General features: G+C 40.0%; 1 protein-coding gene across 1 annotated transcript in view; it reads left to right on the top strand.

Annotated features, from left to right (window-relative positions):
• The window catches only part of CCDC178 (coiled-coil domain containing 178), a 229,674-nt gene that overhangs the window by 204,766 nt on the left and 2,212 nt on the right, over nt 1-22,696 (top strand). The window contains exon 19 of the mRNA XM_036322651.1: nt 5,239-5,373. Within this exon, the coding sequence (XP_036178544.1) occupies nt 5,239-5,373 (135 nt within the window). The remainder of the gene's footprint in view (nt 1-5,238; nt 5,374-22,696) is intronic.

Below are 22,696 nucleotides of genomic sequence, written 5' to 3'. Positions count from 1 at the left end.
TGTTACTAATAAATCATTTTCAGTTTCAGGCTTAAGCCAGTGAGTTAGAAGAGCACTTTACTTTCCAGTCAGAAAATCGGGGGGTCAGTTCTTTCCTCTGTCGGCGAACAGAGTTCAGAATCTATTGTTAACTGTGCTGCGTAACAAGTGGCCCCAAACTCAAGCAGCGTAAACTAACAAACATGTATTTTCTCACAAAGCTTCTGAGGGCCAACCATCAGGAGCTGCTCAGCTGGGTGATCCTGGCGTGGGGTCTCCCATGAGGTTGCAGTGCGGTTGTAGGTCAGGTGGAGCCGCCTGAAGAAGCGGGGGCATCTGCTTCCAAGATGATGCCCAGGCTGTTGGCCAAAACCTGCTGTCGTTCCTCACCACGTGGGTCTTTCCACAGAGCCGTTCTCCGAACATGGGAGCTGGCTTCCCCAGCTCAAGGGATCTAATTCTAGAAACAGAGAAAACCCAGGACAGAAGCCGAGAAAGAGGAGAGAGAGAGAGGGGGGGAGAGAGAGAGAGAGAGAGAGAGAGAGAGAGAGAGAGAGAGAGAGAGAGAGAAAAGAAGAAGAAGGAGGAGAAGAAGAAGAAGAAGAAGAAGAAGAAGAAGAAGAAGAAGAAGAAGAAGAAGAAGAAGAAGAAGAAGAAGAAGAAGGAGGGAGGGAGGGGAGGGGAGGGGAGGGGAGGGGAGGGGAGGGGAGGGGAGGGGAGGGGAGGGGGAGAGAGAGAGGGATGAAAGTGGCATGCTATTCCTTCTGCTATATTCTGTTCTTTACAAGAAAGTGACAGTCCAGCCCACACTCAAGGGCCCGAATTCTGTTTCACTTCTAAAAGGAAGGAATAGCATATGACTTGAGGGCCTATTTTTAAAATCACACCTATGAACATTTTTTTTTCTCAGACACAGCTAGCAACAAATATACTTCAACTCTGTCTCACCCCTTTCTTCCGCATTGTGTCCCAGTTGTCCCTTGGGGCTAGATATGGTAAGGCTTTATTTGTGTCCTTCATAATGTAAAACAGAAAATTGTACGCTGCAACCCAGCCCTGGAAAATACCTAAAAAGGTGATGTTTTCACATTTTTCATTTCAATGCTGAGCACATGGGAAAGGTATAAGGCAATATTTTGGCACTAATATGGTTATGGATAAGTCCTAATATTTTTGAAACCTTTAATTAGAATATAAAAAGTGTTATTGCATTCTTCTTTTAATTTTTACATGCATAACAGCAATAAAGTAACATAAATCTAGATTCATATAATGAGAGGTTTTGTATGTCATGATATATGCATTATAACCTTAGTATTAAATCCAGGTTTATGTGACATAAAAGAGCAATTATCATGAATTTATATAAGCAAACAAAATAACGGATTAAAAACAGAATTCATATAATTTAGAGTTTAAAATAGGAAATGGAGACTCATTCTTGAACGTCAACACATTAATTTCCCCTGCTTTACTGTCAACCAGTATCATGCTCTAAAGTCTTGATGAATGTCATGGGAGCCTAATCAAATTTACAGAACACATTTTTACCAAATATGTAGCCGTGTATTGTATGTGTATTGTATACAGTGTTCACAAGTACATATTTTGTGCATTGGTCACTTTGCCACAAGATCACCAGCTCTGTATCTCTGCACACCCTGTCGGAGTGGACAGGGATTGATTTTTCTCTTCATGGAGAGATACAGAGTGATCAGTATCTCGAAAGGATCAGTGGATTCCATCTTTGGGCTTCCTTCAGCAAGGAGCTCAGAAAGCAAGTACAAGAGCCAGGCTTCTGCGCGAGGCTACTGCCAGTTCAAACTGGTCAGAAGCCACCGTCAGAAAACGCTTCCAATTCCGTTTCGCCATTGCAGATGGCTCAGAGCACACGCCAACTGTTGCCTGACCCGGCTTTCCTGATAAATGGAATCTCCTCGCTCTCTCTTTCATAAAACAAAATTGAGGATCTTTTTCTGAATGACGTTTCCTGTTCCAACATGCTCCTTTGTAGTTCATTGAGAATATGTCCATTCTCTGCCAAAGTTCTTGCAATATTTGTTTGGGGCGAAGCAGCAGCTCGGTTTATGTCAATGGCTCAAAATTCCGTCATGGCAAGTAAATCCAGTGCATTTGTGTCCCTTTCTGTTTCTCTGCCACTTCCTCGCACACCCCACCTCACCTTCTCTAAATCCGGGGCCAGAGGGCAGGACTGTGACCATTTTAAGAATAAATGATTGTATTTCAGGAATGCAATCATCCGAGTGTTTCATTCCAACAATACTGGGCTAATTGAGGTTGGAGAGATCAAAAGCATTCCAGTTCCTTTGGTTCTCCACCTAATTTCTGCCATCACCTGCAGGATGCGTATCCTTTGTGTGTGCCTCTTCCATTGCTGGTTTATTTTTCTCTTCTCCCACTAATTAGGAAGTTCCTGGAAGTCTTATTCACTTCTTCATTTTTGCCACTAAATTTTTCTGAGTTCACTTTATTGAATTATTTTCAATAATATTTTTGAGTGATCACTGTCTGCTGACATATTATTACTGGGTTTCTATCATCATACCCACTTTCCAAAAATAGTTGGCATCACTGCCAATTCTTTCTCAGCCATCTTTCTCGGCTTCTTAAATATTTTCTCTATATATTATTGATCATTTTTTAAATATACTTTTATTGATTTCAGAGAGAAGGGAAGAGAGAGAGAGAGAAACATCAATGATGAGAGAGAATCATTGATCGGCTGCCTCCTGCACACCCCCCAATGGGGATCCCGAAATCTGGGCATGTGCCCTTGACCAGAATCAATCCTGGGACCCTTCAGTCCACAGGCCGATGCTCTATCCACTGAGCAAACCGGCTAGGGCTATTGATCATTTTTTCTATGTATGTTCCATCATCATGTATGTGTGTATATGTGACTTTTACTGGATGCTGTTCTTTTCTCAAGAATTCCTTCATGTTTGTTTGTTTTTCCTTTCCTGGTTCTTTTTCCAGAGGACTATAGATTTCCCCAAAAATATCTTTTTTGAGATACTATTCTTTCTTAGTTGATACTTAAGGAACTTCTCTACTTCAGCAGCTGCAGTTAATATTTGCATATGGACTAATTAAAGGCCTTTGTAGCTACCTCAAGCTAGAATGCAGAAACTGCATAAGCGGGACTTAATGTCCACAGCCGCTGCTGCTCCTGTGAGGTGTGCATGTGGGAAACATTACTAGTCAGATCCCTTTGGTTGATGAGCTCCCCCTTGCAAAACCTCCCACATATTGAAGATCTGCCACTTGAAAAAGTTACCTTCCCTTTAGGGCGGCGGTTCTCAACCTGTGGGTCGCGACCCCTTTGGCGGTCGAACGACCCTTTCACAGGGGTCGCCTAAGACCATCTGCATATCAGATATTTACATTAGATTCATGACAGTAGCAACATTACAGTTATGAAGTAGCAACGAAAATAATTTTATGGTTGGGTCACAACATGAGGAACTGTATTTAAAGGGCCAGACGGTTGAGAACCACTGCTTTAGGGTGTTCCTCTAAAACTCATCTTCCTCTTACTTGCCTTTTGTTGCATTTGTGGATACCACAATAATTGTGTAATATATAGACTAAGGTGTCCTTATGTCTTAGTGAGTATATTAAGATAAAGAATACCTTCCCCTCATTGGCTATCAGAGTTGGCAGAAAAATATTTTAACATTATATTGAAACTATTAAAATATTTTCTGTAAATATATGTTAAAATATTATAGAAGATAAAATGAATATTGCCAAATTTTCTCTTCAAAAAGTGATGTTACTCTTCAATTCAATAGCCTAAATTATTGGGTATGCCCATAAACTAACTCCAGGTAATGTATTGAAGCATTTAGCAAGCTTAAATATTTATAGTTCTTAAGGTTATATTTTCTTCCTAAATTAACTAATTAACCAAGAATAGAGACTTCATATTACTGTAAACGAAATTACATTAATACCTATGTGTTACTTATTATAATGCATAGTGAAGATAATGATAATAAACCACATGCAACCCCAGGTAACTTCTTAAAAAGTGTTATTTGTAAGTAAACTGTTTTATTGAAATATGCATATAGAAAAGTATACTAGTTATATGTGCACCGTTTGATGCAGTTTCACAAAGGATCCCTTACATACAACCAGTACCCAGATCAATAATAGAATATACAACAGCTATATTTTGTGACATGTTTTATTCTGTTATGAAGAAATGTTTGATATGGAATTTTTGGTGTTTATTATTCTACAAAACACACTAAAAAAATCAGCATAAACAATTATCCACACTATCAAAATCCAAACGAGGTTTCAGTGACAGACTATATTACATGTGAATTTCATATGGATTTTACCATTCATTGGTATAAAGTTTATTTCTCTGAAAATAACCTGATTATAACATTTCTGCTTGGCGTGACTGTGCTAACTGGAAGGACAAATGCCTTGATTGAACGTCTGTGCTTTTTGTTTGGTTGTTGTTATATTAAACTTCCCAAAGGTATGGAATGCCTTTCCCTCCCCCCCCCCCCACCCCCATCCCCGCTTCCCAAGTCTCCCTTTTTCCAAATAGACTCGGTGTTAAACGTTGCATCCACTGTACTTTGCTGCAGTGCGATGTTTCCATGTCACGCAGTCAGAGGGAGGTAGATTAATAGGGACTTCTAGCTGGAAATTTCTTCCTGTTATTGTTCTCCCTCAGCAGTTGATAGCTAAGTTAATTCTCTTTAGTTTCGTCACGCTCCGAAGCACACATCACCAAGCCATGGTAAGCTTTATGAGGAAGAAAAGGAGCACGGTGTCCATCAAAGTCTCCAAGTTGCATTTTTAAACTTTGGCTTGACCTGATGTGCCATTCAAAACAGCTTTAGAAGATTTTTTTTTTTTTAAAGAAAGGTTCAATATGTCCCGAGGCTATCGGTTTTGAGTTAAACTGGGTGAAGGAGAAATATTTTACTCATCAGCTTTGCAGTCACAGAGTTTGCCTCCGCTAGAACAAAACTGCTGAGGCATTTAGAGAAAATTAACCCCCCATCCTGGCGGCCAGATGTGACTGGTTTCTGATGAGTGCACATGAGTGGGCTGAAAAGCCAAGAGACTGTGAAATTCCTGTCGGGCCCGCCCGGTGCAGAGTGGGCTATTGACTGCTTTCTATATTTCCCTCCATCATTCTTCTTGAACACTGCCATTAATTTCCTCCCCGGCTCTGACTTGTGTTCCTCCCCCGCCCCTTCCCTTCAGCTCTGTCAGCTGCAGAGGCAGATACACAAGAGGTGGCAGAAGTACCTCCGGCTGGTGGTCCTGTACAGCCGGGTGCGGCTGGCCCAGTTCCAGGCGGAATCTCAGGAGAGCATTCAGAAAATCTTAGTTGTGCAGGTAGGTGATTGCAGGCCAGGAGGCAAGATCGCCTCGATCTAGATTGAAAAGCAAACGATGGGCAGTGTGATGAAGCACTGACACCACATCCCACCAGAGTTTTATACATTTCTAACCTCTTTAATAAGCCCCGATGGCATGAAAAATGAATTCAGTAAGTCAGCGTATACCCCACGCACACTTGGTGGGGAAAAGGAGAATGAACTGATTTGTCACAAACTCGGGATGGATTTTAGTAAATACCTTTGGTGTAAATATACATGTTCAAAGCCCCAGGCTTTGCACATGGGCCTCGGCTGTTTAAAAGATACCGTCCACAGTGGAATCTGCAGTGAAAATGACACTCGCATTTACTTAATGTTTTCTTTCCCCTTCCATTTTGCAAGAGGCTTGTTCCTCTAGGATCTGGAGATGACTGACTCTATGTGAGAAGTAAGCGATTTGGCATTAGAATATAAATGTGGTTCCAGATGCTGTGAAATGTTACTATCCGTCCGTCCCAGTAAAAACTTTCAGTGCCTCAATTGTCTTAAAAGTAAGACAATGATCTATTTTAGAAACCCATATTGACTATGTGAAGACTATTTTATTAAAGTTACTTAAATATTTTCAAATTAATATTTCCTCTTGGAAATGTTACAGTATTATAAAACATGGCCTCCCAAAGCAAAACCCACATCACCTTGTTCTATTAAAAAGCAAAAAAACTTTTTTTTTTGAGGATACGCCATACTGTTCTCCACAGTGGCTGCACCAGTCTGCATTCCCACCAGCAGTGCAGGTGTGTTCCTTTTTCTCCGCATCCTCTCCAGCACTTGTTGTTTGTTGATTTGTTGATGATAGCCATTCTGGCAGGTGTGAGATGGTACCTCATTGTCATTTTGATTTGCATCTCTTAGATGATTAGTGACTTTGAGCATGTTTTCATATGTCTCCTGGCCTTCTGTATGTTCTCTTTCAAAAAGTGTCTATTTAGGTCCTTTGCCCATTTTTTGATTGGATTGTTTATCTTCCTTTTGTTAAGTTGTGTAAATTCCCTGTAAATGTTGGAGATTAAACCCTTATTGAAGAATATATTGGCAAATATGTTCTCCCATGCAGTGGGCTTTCTTGTTGTGTTGTTGATGATTTCTTTTGCTGTACAGAAGCTTTTTGTTTTGATGTAGTCCCATTTGTTTATTTTCTCTTTAGTTTCCATCGTCCTAGGAGATGTATCAGTAAAGTTACTGCTCTGATACATGTCTGATTTTTTGCTGCCTATGTATTCTTCTAAGATTTTTATGGTTTCCCATCTTACATTTAAGTTCTTTATCCATTTTGAGTTTATTTTTGTGTATGGTGTAAGTTGGTGGTCTAGTTTCATTTTTTTGCAAGTATCTGTCCAATTTTCCCAACACCATTTATTGACGCCATTGTATGCTCTTGCCTCCTTTGTCAAATATTAATTGAGCATAATGGCTTGGGTTGATTTCTGGGTTCTCTGTTCTGTTCCATTGGTCAACATGCCTGTTCTTGTGCCAGTACCAGGCAGTTTTGAGAACAGTGGCTTTGTAATACAGCTTGATATCTGGTGTTGTGATCAATGGGGGAGGGAGGGGGGGAGAGGAGACTTATGTAATACTTTAAACAGTAAAAATTTTAAATTTTAAAAAAAGCAAAAAACAAAACAAAACCCTAGAAGTATCTGTTGTGTAAAAAAAAAAAATTATACATTTATTCTCAAAGAACGTTAGGAGATGCTCTCATAGTGATCCCATTTATGGAAGAGGAGACGGAAACACGTGGAGATGACATATTTTGGCAATAGGAGACCTGCTCTTAGCCAGGGTACTTTGGCAGTTTTCTGTGTCTCCATTACTGAGATTAAATGTTCTCAGGGGAAGATAGTGAAAGATAAGAGATAAAGTAAGATCTTTCTTAAGGCTACAGATAATAGGCTGACCAATTTCAGTTTGATATTCCAGGAATGCTTTGAACATTCGGTAAATAATTCTTGGTCATTTTTCAAACCAAGTGCTAAAATTTTGCATGTACTTTTTAGGGATATCTTCTTATTGGGGAGGGGAAGAATTGTGTCTGGACTAGTAATAAAATAATAAAATTGACACAAGACCAGATGAACTGGAAGAACATCAATTTAACATGTGTGTATTGGAGAATCACAGTATGGTTGGTGCTCAGATCATAAAATGAGGCTCAAAGAAATGATCAAATCGGGCACCTTTTTGTATTATTTCGACAAAGTAATAATAAATTTGAAAAATTGACAGGACAAAGAAAGTTAGTGCTCATATAAAGGAATCTGAATGAGGCTTGGGTTTGTTTTCTGTTGTGGTTTTTTATTTAGTGATGAATGTGAAAAAAATAGTAAATTAGAAAAGAGGCAATAGGAGTTGATTATACAGACTTTTGGCTCTGAGTTGTTTAACTCTAGTGATAAAGGGTGTCTCCCAGTGCAGTGAGGACACCTTTCACTTACGAGGGCTATTCCTGAATTCAAGGAGATAAAGGTCAAGGTTCCTTTCTGGCCGCAGCTGCTTGTCAAGTAATCTTAAAGTAATCATCATGCCATTATGGGATATTTTGGGGCAGCCTGTCTTGGGCTCCCACACTCTCATGGTATTACTATAGCTTAACTTATTAGCTATCAGAGGGGAGTGCACTTAACACATAAAATGTATAAAAATAATATGGTCATTTTGGTATAAAACATAAATTACAGATCCAGTAAACTCAGAGAAGCCCCCAAAAGATATATACATAGAAGTCATACCTAGGTACATTGTAGTCAATTTCTGAAAACTAAAGACAAAACAAATTAAAAAAGATAAATGCTAAAAGCATTCAGGAAGAAAGAAATAAAAGTTTAACATTTCATCAGAAACTATTAAAGCCAGAAAATATATACTGCTGAAAGAGAAAATGAACCCAGAATTCTCTATCTAGAAAAAAAATCAATTCTGTAGACCTAATTCAACCATGTCAAAAGTTATATTAAGTATAAATGGACTAAAAACCCAATTTTAAAACAAGATACAGTCACATTAGCTAAACATATAAGATTCAAGCTTAATTATCTAAAAATTATACACTTTAAATACAAGACACTGATAGGTTAAAAGTAAAAGGATGGAAAAATACTTGGCATGTAACACCAAGCATAATTTGGAAAGGATATGTTAATATCAGACAAATTAACTTCACAACTAGGAAATTACCAGGGATAAAGAGGGTAATTTTATTAAAAGAAGGACTCAATTCAGCAGGCACATATACAATCCTAAATGTATATGCATCTAATTAAAAAAGGAAATTTCAAAAATATATTAAGCAAATATTGAAAAAACTTAAAGTAGAAATAAAAATATGCATTACTATGGTTTGAGATTTTAATACTTCCCTCTAGGAATTGATAGAGCATGCAGAAAGAAAATCAGTCAGGAAATAGAAGAATTGAATAACACAATCCACCAACTTGACCTATTTGACATACAGAGTATTCCATTCAACAATAGCTGAATATACGTTATTTTAAGTGCATATGGGACATTTCCAAATATGGTCCATGCACTGGGTTATAAAACAAGTTCCAATGAATTTAAAAGGATTGAAATACTATAGTGGATATGTTTGTTTGTTTTTTACCACAATGGACTTAATAAAAATCAGTAATTAACAGATATTTGAACCTGGCTGGTATGGCTCAGGGGTTGAGCATGAACCCATGAACCAGGAGTCATGGTTCGATTCCCAGTCAGGGCATATGTCTGGGTTTTGGGCTCGATCCCCAGTAGGGTGGGTACAGGAGGCAGCTGATTGATGATTCTTTCTTATCATTGATGTTTCTCTCTCTCTCTCTCTCTCCCTCTCCCTTCCTCTCTCAGAAATCAATTGAAAACAAAACTCATTAAAATAAAACACATAAAAGATATTTGGAAATAAACAAAGGAGAACCTCTATTTAAATATTGATATCTAAGATGGAAATACATTCATTTTACACATATATCAAAATAATGTAGATTCAAGAGATTAACAAGGCATTTTTCAATGTTAAATTTCCCAAATTAAATTACCTGCCTCCTTTATTATGTTAAATAGCATAATGTATTGCTTTTTAAAATTTTTAAAATTTTTTTAATAAAATAAACATATCTATAATTGTTTTTATTAGAAAGAGATAAAATTTTGTGTGTTCTGATTTTTTCTTGCACTTAAACAAAATAATACTCAGCATCTGTATTATGTTTAAATTCACTTTATACAGGCAGTACATTTTTCAAGTGGAGGAGCCATGTCAGTGTTGTGGGGGAGAGGAGTTTTTCAAAGACAGGACTTTCAGTTTGAAAATTAGTGACTAATGGAGCATACCCAGTAGGTATTTTTCATACAACTTAGCATCATCATTATATAACGATGCTGCTTTGATGTGAGTTTAACTCAGACACATGATTTTTCATCCCAGAGTATCAAGATTATAGAACAATGAACAGTACAGTTATAATGAGGAAGATATTAAGATAAAAATATTTAATAAAATACTAAAGAGATAAAGTTTGAAGTAGCCTTGTCATTCACATATGGTGTCAACTCTACCATAGATAAAGAGAAAATGATGAAGACGAAGAAAATGAGCCCGTAAAACCTTAATGTGGAAATGGGATGTTACAGAGTTTAGATTAAACAATTCCCGTGTCTTTTTTTAAATTTCATGTACTGTATACCAAGTGAGAACTACAGCACGGCATCTCCTTTCGCATTCCAACGCAATGAAAGACATCTCCCCTTTGGGTTTTTATACTTGTACAGATCTGCATCTATTACTGTAAGAGGAAAATAATCTGGCATGTTGAGTGAACCTTGGCATGAAAACTCTCCCCATTCCTTTCCCTGCAGCATATCCCTCAGTTGGTAAAGAGAATATTTTTCACACTAATTTTGACCTCCCTAAAATGAACTAGAGTCTAGGCCAATGATGGCGAACCTATGACACGCGTGTCAGAGGTGACATGCGAACTCATTTTTTTGGTTGATTTTACTTTGTTAAATGGCATTTAAATATATAAAATAAATATCAAAAATATAAATCTTTGTTTTACTATGGTTGCAAATATTAAAAAATTCCTATATGTGACACGGCACCAGAGTTAAGTTAGGGTTTTTCAAAATGCTGACACGCCGAGCTCAAAAGGTTCGCTATCACTGGTCTAGGCAAATATCAGAAATAAATTGACCTCATATGTTCATAAGAGGTTGCAGTTTCATGCATATCTGATGTGTGACTTGTAACAACCCTCTCTGATAGGAGAAGAGGACCTGTTGGCCCAGGTAGCGGGTTTGGTAACTGAGCTGTAGAGAAGCTCAGGGACTTGTCCAAACACTCATGATTAACAAGTAACGAATCTTTGGACGAACACCTCATCTACTATGATTTCTACTTTGATCCCTGTCATTTAAAAATCAGACTAAGATCTCCAGTAACTAGTCACTCCACTAGTAAGAAGGAAGGTCACAGAACCACAGAATTAAAGTCTCCATCGGGGACAGTTAAGTCATAAGGAAACATGAAAGGAGGCTGTCATCACATCGTGGAATGTATAGCTCTCGGTGTGACTTCCCTGAATATGAACCTGCTGCAATCATTGTCAACTGCCTATCATTTTAGAGTACACACTTTATTTCCTATCACACATTGGTAGACACCTTCTTTACTAGAATAAAGCTGCTTCACAGAAGTCCCTCTGTATGTGTCATTACCTGAAATAACATCTCCAGTAAATGTGTTGATAGACACATCATAGATTATAAACACATCTATTGAAATGCTAACCATGGTTGCAAAGCAGATTATCTTATTTAAAGACACTGGTTTTAAAATTTAGACATTTAATTTAATTATCCTTTCCCAGAAGTATATTAAAAAAAAAATCAGAAACCTAGTGTGAATAATATCATCATTGCAGAAAGGAAAACTTGCAAGAGTGTTTTTTGCCGCAAACTCAATAATTTTGGTATAATCACTAACTATGTTTTTGTTGTACAGAACCAGTATGATTTGGAAAAAGAATAAAATTGCTTTTAAAGTACAAAAATAATTATGAACCACTTGAAACGTAATGTCTGTGTTTTATTTCTCATCAGAATTCATTAGTGTGTAACATCAATAATTTAGCCCATCATTTGCCAACACTGACTTGGCTCAGTAGTTCAATCATGTAACCCTGTAAACTCACTTTCCATTAAAATGAATGTTGCTGACAAAGGATAACTAAAGAGATACTTCATTTATTAACTAAAGAGGTACTCCATTTATCAACATTTTTAAATTAGGAGTTTGGGGCCACAGAAGCTTAGCTGGATGATTTATTCGAAGGATCTTTATATTAGACCTAAAGACTTATTCCAAATCATACGATGCTACCCACAAAGATAATCGCATTTCATTTGCGTAGCATGTGACTCAGAGGCAGGCGTAGCCACCTGCAGAGAATCAAATGACCTACCAAAATGAAAACTCCACTGCTTAGTATAAAATTATGAAATATGTAGCATTCTCCTATATCCCAGTTTTCTTCATTGGGCATATTTATTACATAGCCTATAATATGACATTCAATATCCTAACAACCTAATTTTAAAATCGCAGCTTTATGTAAATAGGCTAAGTTAGTTAATGATGAATATAAGGCTCCCCACTACTCACCAATGCTACCTCAGTACATTCGCATTCCTAATCACTTGCCCCTGACTCACACCTTCCCAGACGCAAATGCCCATAGATGTTGCCGACCCTGTTTGATCAAGAGAATTTCATTTTGCAGAGTTGATCCCACATCCTGCTGCTAGGTTAGCATCACACCATTTTAGATGCAAAAAAACCCCAAACAGACAAAAACATAAAAACATCTGTTAGTGCAGTGAGCAAAGCATGGCATAAACGTTTCTTATACATGGTCAAAAATTTTCACCTCAGAGGCCTTTAAACGTTCAATTTCTAGCAAATACTGCACGACTCCATGGTCAGATCGTTCCCTTTCTGTAATAAGTCAAATGCACGCTTCTTGCGAACAGCTTTTTGTAGAACTCGAAGGACCTCCGCATCTAGCTGCTGGAGCTGCCAGCTGGCGTCTTTCCCTGTTTTGGATCAGAAAGTTCTCAGCCAGCTGATTCATACCAAAGTCAGAATCCGGGGCTGATGCTGGATTACAAAATGTTATTTTTACTGTGTCAAACTGATCCTTTTTCTTATCTTTCCTCTCTCCTTTTAACTCTCTTTCCTTCTTTAGAAATATGTATCCTGACAGATTAGAAATCACAGTGATCCTGCAGAAAAGCCTGCTCATGCCTCCTTTAAGTTGTCCTTACCTCCTAAAAGTTAAGATGGGGGAGTCTCTTCCGCACGCTCCACACACTCACCTCACAAGGCTATGTTTTGCTCGAGTCTTTTTGAGAAGAAATGGAGGAAGCTGCACTGTATGATGCAGACAGCCCCGGGGTAGCCAGTGAGTCCCAGCAGCAATTCAGTGGTTCTCCACCTTCCCAATGCCGCGACCCTTTCATACAGTCCCTCATGTTGTGGTGACCCCCAACCATAAAATTATTTTCATTGCTACTTCATAACTGTAATGTTGCTACTGTTATGAATCATAATGTAAATATCTGATATGCAGGATGTATTTTTCAGGGGTCGCGACCCACAGGTTGAGAACCGCTGCTAGCCGGTGTTCCTATAGCACCTTGTACTTGCAATCTGTGTTCCTTTTAATTTAACTCTCACATATAATTCTGGGAAGGAATATTTTTATCAGGCCCATTGTAAAAATAAGGTAAGTTAACTCCTGAAGAGCTGACATGAACCACCCCATGACACAGCACGCGCATGGCAGAGCCAGATGCAGATCCCATGCCCCTGATCCTCAGCCCGTGCTGTGGCAAACGGAACACGCTGCCGCGACGTGCTCTTGTTTGGGATGAGAGCTAGTGACGAAGATGGAGACGGAGACAGAGAGAGAGAGGACGGTACAGACAGAGACAGAGACAGAGAGAGAGAGGAAGGTACAGGCAAAGACAGAGACAGAGAGAGAGAGGAAGGTACAGGCAAAGACAGAGACAGAGAGAGAGAGGAAGGTACAGGCAAAGACAGAGACAGAGAGAGAGAGGAAGGTACAGGTAAAGACAGAGACAGAGAGAGAGAGGAAGGTACAGACAAAGACAGAGACAGAGAGAGAGAGGAAGGTACAGGCAAAGACAGAGACAGAGAGAGAGAGGAAGGTACAGGCAAAGACAGAGACAGAGAGAGAGAGGAAGGTACAGGCAAAGACAGAGACAGAGAGAGAGAGGAAGGTACAGGCAAAGACAGAGACAGAGAGAGAGAGGAAGGTACAGGCAGAGACAGAGACAGAGAGAGAGAGGAAGGTACAGGCAAAGACAGAGACAGAGATAGAGATGGAGACAGGGACAGAGCCAGGTGCATGCTCTGCATGTATGTTGTGGAAGACAACGAAAGTTAGGCAAAGGAGCAAACTGGGTGCAGCTAAGAGTGAATCGTTACTTTAAGAGAGTTACAGTACACAAGTGACATTTTAAAAAGCTAACTCGTCTAGTTAGGACTTCAAGTGAAAATATTTGGGGAATGTGGCTGAGAAGCTACCATAAAAAAATGGAGATCTGCACAGGTCAGATCCTGTACTAGAGGAGCAGCAAAGGAAATGGAGAAGAAGGGGAAGTGGTGGGCATTTCAGAGGCATAAAGGCACCGACGCATTCAAACAACGGGCTTATCAGAGTGAGACAGAGTAGAGCAACAGCCACCTCATAGAGCTCAGGGTAACCAAAACAATAAGGAAGGGTCATGGGTAGGGCCTGTCAAGCCCAGTTAATAGTCCGTTCAGGTTATACGTTGCTTGCTGGGAGAGTGGGACCCCAGACGGAGGTACCCCCTGAGCCACAGCAATACTGACTGGCACAGAGAGGACACGGGGCCATGACAAGTGTTGTGGGCAGGCTGTGAAGCCATAGAAGAAGATAAACTTGAGGAAGTGAATGAAAACAGAGAAAATTAGAGAAAGGAAGGCAAGTAACTTGGCCTCCCGGTGAACCTGGAAAGAAGCATGCCACCTATCAAAGAAGAAAGAAAAGACCAAAGGTTAGGAGAACAATTAAGCAAGTGCCATAGAACAAAAACCGGAGGAAAAACGTTGTAGAATGGTGGTCATTAGGGTCTGCAACTGTAGACAAGAGCGTGTGTATCTTTGAGGTATATTTTTTTTAATTGCAAAATGCATATTTGCCTGAAAACAGCATATGCCATAATCATTGCATCTGTTAAGCTAAGTGGCTGTTTAACTGTATTATGTGATATGACATAGTATCCAGACTTAGATCATTATTACAAAAAACATTTTATGCTGTATTTCTGAGTTTTGAATAAAATTTGCATACTTATTTTTAAACTTGCAAAAAATCCACCAACATGCATCTGAAATTACTATGCATGCATATAAATAGCATGCATGAAAAGAAATATATCGAAGTCCAGCATGTGAGCCTTTAGAGTCCTCTCTCACACATCTGGCTTTATTAAATAGAGACATTCATGATGGCTCCTTGATCTTTCTCATTTAAACATGCATGTAGAAAAAAGATGTTTTAAAGTACAAAAATATAACTAAGTCACTTTTCAAGCAAAACAAAAGAGAAGAAATGTGTAAGTTAGTACCAGATGGAGCAAAATAAATAAAAGGCATTTTAAATATATATTAGGAGAGAAATTAGATCATCTAATAAATGAAGAAAATGGACTCTGATGGCTAGCAAATGGATAAAAGAAAAATACTTGGGAGAAAATGGTCACATAGCTTTTTATGAGAGAAGAGAACAATAGAGACTATATTTGTAGTTAAGTAGCACCTATTACTAAATACCTGAGATAATGAAAACTTGCATCAATTGACCAAAAGGCATTATGAAACATCAAGGAAACATGAATAGAAACCAATCAGCAAATTCAAATAACACCAATTATAAGGGCCAAGTGAATAGGGAATGAATTTACCAAGCAATAGAGAGCAAGTTATTTCTAAAAATCCTGAAATGCTAAGACATGGCCAAGATCTGGGAGCATACGTGTGTGTGTGTGTGTGTGTGTGTGTGTGTGTGTGTGTGTGTGTGTGTCTGATGTGAAAAACAGAAACATTTCATTATTTCCATAAATATCAAATATCTTTGTTGGCATTGTAGATACAAAATGACCCCAATGCAGTTTTTGCTTCAAGAAAAATCTAGGCTCAGAGAGAAAAGACAGGTCAAGAGGCAGGGTCGATGCAGTGTGATAAGTGCAGTGACAGTGCACCACAGCCGTGGGAAGACTTTCCAGGGCAAACACAGGGCAGCCAGATCCAGACGTGAAAGAACCCTGCACATGACAACACATGCAGTATGTCGGTGTGCCTCACATGAATGCAGTCGGGTTATGGCTACGGATGGGCAAGTCATGGTGTGACATGGAAAGACGCTTGAGCTTCAACCTGATGATATTAGGTGGGAGGAGGGGGCACGGGGATTGATGAAGAACGAGAGGGATATGATAACATCTGGGTTTTAGAAAGATTTCTGCGGCTGGTGTGTGGGAAGTAGAAGGTAGGTGGGTAGTGAGCGGGCAGTGGAGTAGATGTTTAAACTCTGTAGCGGGCCATGACTGGAGGGGAGGTGATTTCTTAGAATGCTCTTGCAGTAGTTCAGTTTGGGACAGCTGATAGCATCAAATAATGTAATGTCATTGAAAACGGAGAAGGCATTTGAGAGAGAACGAGGGGTGCAGAGGAAAAGACTGGTTTTCACTTTCCGTGGCCCTTGTTTCTGACAGCCATCTCTCTGCTCGCTCTACAAATCCTCGTTTGGGAATTCAACCACACACCGTCCACCACCACTTTTTCTTCCCAAACTTACTTTCCGTTTGTTAAACAAATATTCTTTTTTTAAAAAAATATATTTTATTGATTTTCTACAGAGAGGAAGGGAGAGAGATAGAGAGTTAGAAACATCGATGAGAGAGAAACATTGATCAGCTGCCTCCTGCACATCTCCCACTGTGGATGTGCCCGCAACCAAGGCACACGCCCTCAACCGGAATCGAACCTGGGACCCTTCAGTCCACAGGCCAACGCTCTATCCACTGAGCCAAACCGGTTTCGGCTAAACAAATATTCTTTAAACAGCTACAGAGTTGTATTAAAGAGATAGAATGGGAAACAAGACAGAAAGACAGACGTGTCCCTTTCCCTCCAGACATTGTTGATACCGTTTCTGGTTCCTGTGAGGTCATCTCCGTCACTGCTCCCCAGTTCACTCTGGTGCCCTCAACGCCCTTCCCTCCCAAACAGGGTGATATATTTTCCTGCCTCTGTAGGTCCAGACATTGTTTTTTTCATACCTGTATCTGACAATCGCTTTATTAAAGCTTAACATCTTTAATTTCTTTCACCAGAGAGATTGGGTCCAGGCAAACAATGCCTTTTTCAGTTTTATACTCTCAGTAGTGCCAAATGCAGTGTAGAATGCATGTTGTTTGACATACCTGTCTAAAATGTACAGATGGCCTTAATATGACATATCACTACAACATACATGATATATGCATGTCTTCCTCAAAAGCCTTGAAAATCGTTGTTTTACAAGAGGATTAAAGTGTCCGTGTGTATGAGCTATAAATGGCTCCTTCATTCTTTGGTTAGTAAATATAACATTTTTATAAGGTCATTCTGTTCATCAATTTTTAAGTTGGGCAAGGTGACAAAAAATTTTTTTGAGTAACAAAGATGAGTTCAAGAATGGGATAAATATCTGTCCTATGTTATTACAAAATAAGATAGACTACATATTGCCAATGCAAGGCACACATAACTTTCTATACCAGCGATTTTCAACCTTTCTCATCTCATGGCACACATAAACTAGTCACTAAAATTCTGTGGCACACCAAAAAGTAGATTATTTGCTGATATGACAAAAAAAGGTATAATTTTGATTCATTCACACCAGATGTTGTGTTGCTGTTGTCATTTTTTATTTGACAATCTAAGGCAGTGGTTCTCAACCTGTGGGTCGTGACCCCTTTGGGGGTCGAACAACCCTTTCACAGGGGTCGCCTAAGACCATCGGAAAACACATATATAATTACATATTATTTTTTGATTAATCATTATGTTTTAATTATGTTCAATTTGTAACAATGAAATTGGGGGTCACCACAACATGAGGAGCTGTATTAAAGGGTCACGGCATTAGGAAGGTTGAGAACCACTGATCTAAGGGAAAAGAGGTCAGTGCCCCTGACTGAATAGTCAGGTACTGCACATTTTTTTATTTATAAAATATATTTTATTGCCTTTTTACAGAGAGGAAAGGAGAGGGATAGAGAGTTAGAAACATCGATGAGAGAGAAACATTGATCAGCTGCCTCCTGCACACCTCCTACTGGGGATGTGCCCGCAGCCAAGGTACAGGCCCTTGACCAGAATCGAATCTGGGACCCTTCAGTCCGCAGGCGGACACTTTATCCACTGAGCCAAACCAGTGAGGGCAGTATTGCACGTTTTAAATATTTTCGCGGCATGCCGTCTGTACTTCTATAAGCAAAGCATTTAGCAGTCACTGTGAGGTCTAATGACATTGCTAATAACAGCTCTGGAGCCACCTTCACAACCCACAGCATACACTTTCAAGTGTATAGACAATGCCAAGTCTCTTTCATGTGTGTTGATTAGATTTTTAGAACAATCAAATTCAGAGCCAAGAACGATGAGTAAAATGAGTGATTAATTTGATTAATACCATTTTTGTTTGAAATTAGGAGCAAGAGACTTTCTGACAGTTATAACGTTGGTTTTGAAGGTGATTCCTAAGCAAAAGTTGTGAACACACACATTGGGGAGAGGGGGGAACACACCTTCAGAGTAGGATATGTAAGTCCTGTTTGGGCTTGTTGCACTTAACTCTTACATCATCGCACATCACAATTCAACAGGCACTACTATCGTGTGTGTCCTTGAAAATGGGCCCATCACCCAGCTGGTGTGGCTCAGTGGTTGGTTGAGTGTCGACCCAGGAACCAAGAGGTCACAGGTTGGATTCTAGTCAGGGGACGTGCATGGGTTGCAGGCTCGATCCCCATTAGGGGTCGTGGGAGAGGCAGCCAATTGATGATGTTCCTCTCTCTTCGATGTTTCTCTCTATCCCTCTCTCTAAAAATCAATAAAAACATATTTAAAATAAAGCAGGCCCCTCAGTGAATCTCAGTCACATACCCACAAAATCCTGGTATACAGTACCCGGCACCTTCCCTTTCTGTCTACTGGGACCTACCGGGTGGGGCGGGAGTGGTGGCAGGAACCTTTCCTGAAAATGTGCTGCTTTTCTACTGACCACAGCCTCTGCCATCTTAACATCAGGGGACGCCTTAGATATAACAAATGCAGCTGAGTGTTTGTTGAATGAATAAACGAAAGAGAAAGGTAATTCACACTGTCTGTGCAAGGGCCGAAATATAAGCGCAGGTCTCATTTTAACTTATTTCCTTCACACCAATAGAGTTTATCCAGAATACATCTTTTCGGATCTTGCTGAGTGCCGGCAGGTGAAAGATGAATAGGACAATAAGTGTCTGAAATGGCTTGTTATTAAAATGTAAAGCAAGTTTGTGTGTGTGTGTGTGTGTTTCAAAATGTCTGAGACCGTTTAATATGCTATTCTGCTTTATAATTATTTAAAAAGTGCGGTTGACTATTCAGTGTTTGCCAAATTTTTGAGCACAGAACATTTTGTTTTTCCTCTGAGAAAACATCATACCCTGAGAAGGAAAACACAGGTAGGATTAAAGGTATGCTAATTATTGAACAATAAATATGAAAATAGAAAAAATAAAATAATATCCAATTCTATTTACTTCTTATTTGAATTCTAGGCAGAAAAGACTTAGTTCACGTAAAGAAAAAGTAGGACCTGTTATTCTCCACGGATTCTCCCCCTAAGACTCTAGCAGGATCACAAAGTGGGGGGTTCCCAGTTTTTTGTGGGTTTTTTTTGTGTTGTTTTGTCATTTTATTGTTTTCTTTTGTTATTTTTTTTTGTATTATTTGCTAGAATTGTTTGTTTTGTTTTGTTGGAGTTTTTTGTTTTGTTTTTTACTTACTCCTAAAATACTTTCCTCCCTTAGAATATATTGGTTTAGGGTTCATAGTCCTCTTTTTCTCACTTTTTTAATATGACTATGTTAAATAAAAATTAAAGCATCGCTTTCTCTCCATCATTGGGTATGTTGTCAAAGGTGTGACCATTTTCCCGGTTATAAGTGATATTCCACCACATTTTCTGAAAAGCAGCCTGGCTAGTCACCTCCGCTTCCTGACTGTCCCCATCTCCTCTGTCCCAGCCCCAAGGCCTGCAGCTGGTTTGGTCTCTCTGAATTTCTGACTTTTTCTGGAAATCTGGTAATATTTGAATTGCCAGTTAAAATTGAGCAATATAATGTTTCCTGTGAATGCTCCCCCGCCAAAAATCTAATAACGTCGCATTAAAAAAAAAAAAAAAAAAAAAGACAAAGGAACCATTTTCTTTCTCCCGCAGCTGCTCAGCTGTGCAGCCCTGAGTTCTTTGCACCTTCCGGAGGTGGCTCAGTGTACACAGGCAGAGCCCATCTCCCTTCCCTCTGCACGAGTGCGCCGCGACGCATTCGGAGCCGCATTGCCTTGTTAATAAACTTCAGTCCAAATGCTTTGGGAGGTAATTTGATTTTTAAAGAAAAAGAATAAAAAACACCGAAGCTGAAATATTGCTTTTATAAGCTGCAAGATCAATTCACCATGTGCTTTTTTAATCAACTGAAATATATACATTGAGAAAATCACAGATGATTTAGCATTCTCCCATAGCACGTTCCTGAGCACGGTTAGTTCCTCGTCATGTTTTTTTTTTGTTTTTTTTTTTTTTTCCCCTCTAATACCGTCTTGTGCTCTGACTTATGGGGGGGAAACTTCCCATGAAAAATGTGTGCCACGTTCCCACTTCTGGCCTTGGCTGTGAGTCTCCCCTGCCCTAATTACAATATAAATCAACCGGAGAAAAAAAAAGAAGGAAAGAACGAAAGAAAGATGTACAGCGACGGCGCCTCCCTTAGAGAGCCGCGGAGATTGATCTGGAGGCGGCGTGTCCTCGAGCGCCCTGTCCACGCCTCTCCTCTGCCCGTTCTAACGCGCCTCCCCTGGGCCCACGCGTGGTTTTCAGAAGGAGCAGATGTGGGCGTTACGGCTGTGGAGGACGCCGGCCCTCTGTCCTCGCTGAGCTCGCCCGCAGCTGGCCCACGGAGAACGCCGGGCTCAGGACTTTCCCAGCCGTGAACTTCAAGCCCGCTCCCTCCCGGGAGGAAACGCGCCGGAGGGACAGTCCTGGGAACAGAAACCGCCCTGTCCCTATCAACCACCCGCGTCGCCGCCGCCACGCACGCACAGAGCACCTCTTAGGTCACCGTGCTCTTTTCTTGGAGAGACTCCCTCACCCGGCCTCTAGGAAGTCTCTCGGAGGCTCATTCCTGGCCCTGAGCACACCAAAGCAAAACACAGCCCGGCCATTCAGAAACGGAGCCGACACATCACGGGGCCCTTCGTCCTTCTCCTTGGAAGGCGTTGGACTGGTGGGTGTGGGGTTGGGTTCGGAGGCTTGACCTCGCTCCCCACGCCTCTCCAGAGGTCTGCCCTGCCCGCTCCTGTGCCGTTCGGACAAGCTGCGGCCACGCTGGTCTGTGATCAAAGAGCTGAAATCGCACGCCTTTTAGATTTCTTTGTGTTGCGCTACCTTGAAAGTCTTTTTGTAACTTGATGGCTTCATTTAAAAAGTGACCTCAGTGACCCCTTCTTGATGACATGTGACAAAGCCGCTCACACATGTCCAGGACAGCTGTACACGAACGTGTCTCTACATCCCTCTTAAAAATGGCTCCTCTTTTAGACAAACTCCTGAAAAGTCATATTCTCCTGTCCAGTGGGTCCCTACTTTTTCTGTTTCCGGAGAGCAGAAGGCGCCTGTTGAGTAGTCAAGGGCCAAAGATTTCTGCTCTCAGCTCAGACGAGGCCTCGGAAAGGAATGTAATCATACTTACAAAATAAAGTACATTCCCAGATCTAGAAATGAGCTGGTAATTGAAATGATCATCAGTGTTTTAACTGATGACCATGGAACTCTTTTCTGGCAAACGCCTCATAGAGCATTAATTGCACGTCACAGCGCAGATCTGCGGAGTTAACTTCTGTCCTGCCCTTGGGACTGTGAGGTCTAAAGCAACGTTGTGTCTTTAAAAAAAAAAAAAATCACTAAACTGTAGAAGTCCTATTTGGTCTGTGAAGTATGTGCCTCATTGTCCTTCCAAATGTCATTCCTGCCCCCTCAAAGCCATGTTACCATCTGCCACGTGTGAACACAACTAGGGAGCGTGAGTCACCTCTTCTCACCTCCATAGCACCCAAGTCCCTTTCTCGGAACACACCAGAGAGCTCTTTCCCACAAACAGCAAAACCAAAGTGTTTAGAAAGGGAAGTTGGTCCTGATTTCATTGCCTCTGATCACTGTTTACAGGGGGACAACCTAGATTTTATTTGTATAGACCTCTATACATTTTAATGGTTTATTTAAAATAGATCATAATAGTGACTGTTAGTAATATAGGAATGGGATGCTTAATTTAGGGACATGAGAATATTTTGCTCTGGTATCCATCAGCAGATGACATTACTGGATATAATATCTGCATTAGGAAGTTTGCATGAAGCAAAGGAAGAAATGTTGATAAAGTTAATGAAAGCTCGCTTTGAAAATGTAACCATGTACAAAACTTCATACAAACACAGAAATGCAAATCTTACTGTTTTAAATGTCATCAATTCCAAAGTGGGCTTCATTTTTTCCTTAACAATTCACACGGGGCTTGAGTTTGACAGTGGATTTGCTCTTTACCATAAAAAATATATATTTCCCCAATCAATACTGGGGAAAAATTATATGAAAGAAATGTCTATTAACGTAGGTAAAGGGATTCTGAGCACCTTAGAAACACTCCTAAGTATCAGGTTTGTAAATGTAATGTTAATTTAAGGTTAACAGAATGCAAACATGCAAATAACATGGCAGTGTAATTAGCTGCTTATGAAAGCAAGCAAGACTCAGCCTAGTTAGATTTATCATACAAATTTAAGGTTGAGATTCCTTGCTCCTCCATCTGAATGACAATATAGGCCATTTCTATCTATAGACCCACACATCTCCAATATAAGGAGCTAA

This window comes from Myotis myotis, unplaced genomic scaffold (genome assembly GCF_014108235.1).
Source record: "Myotis myotis isolate mMyoMyo1 unplaced genomic scaffold, mMyoMyo1.p scaffold_m19_p_9, whole genome shotgun sequence".
In the NCBI taxonomy this organism is placed as follows: Eukaryota; Metazoa; Chordata; class Mammalia; order Chiroptera; family Vespertilionidae; genus Myotis; species Myotis myotis.
This window is presented reverse-complemented; position numbering and strand designations above follow the sequence as displayed.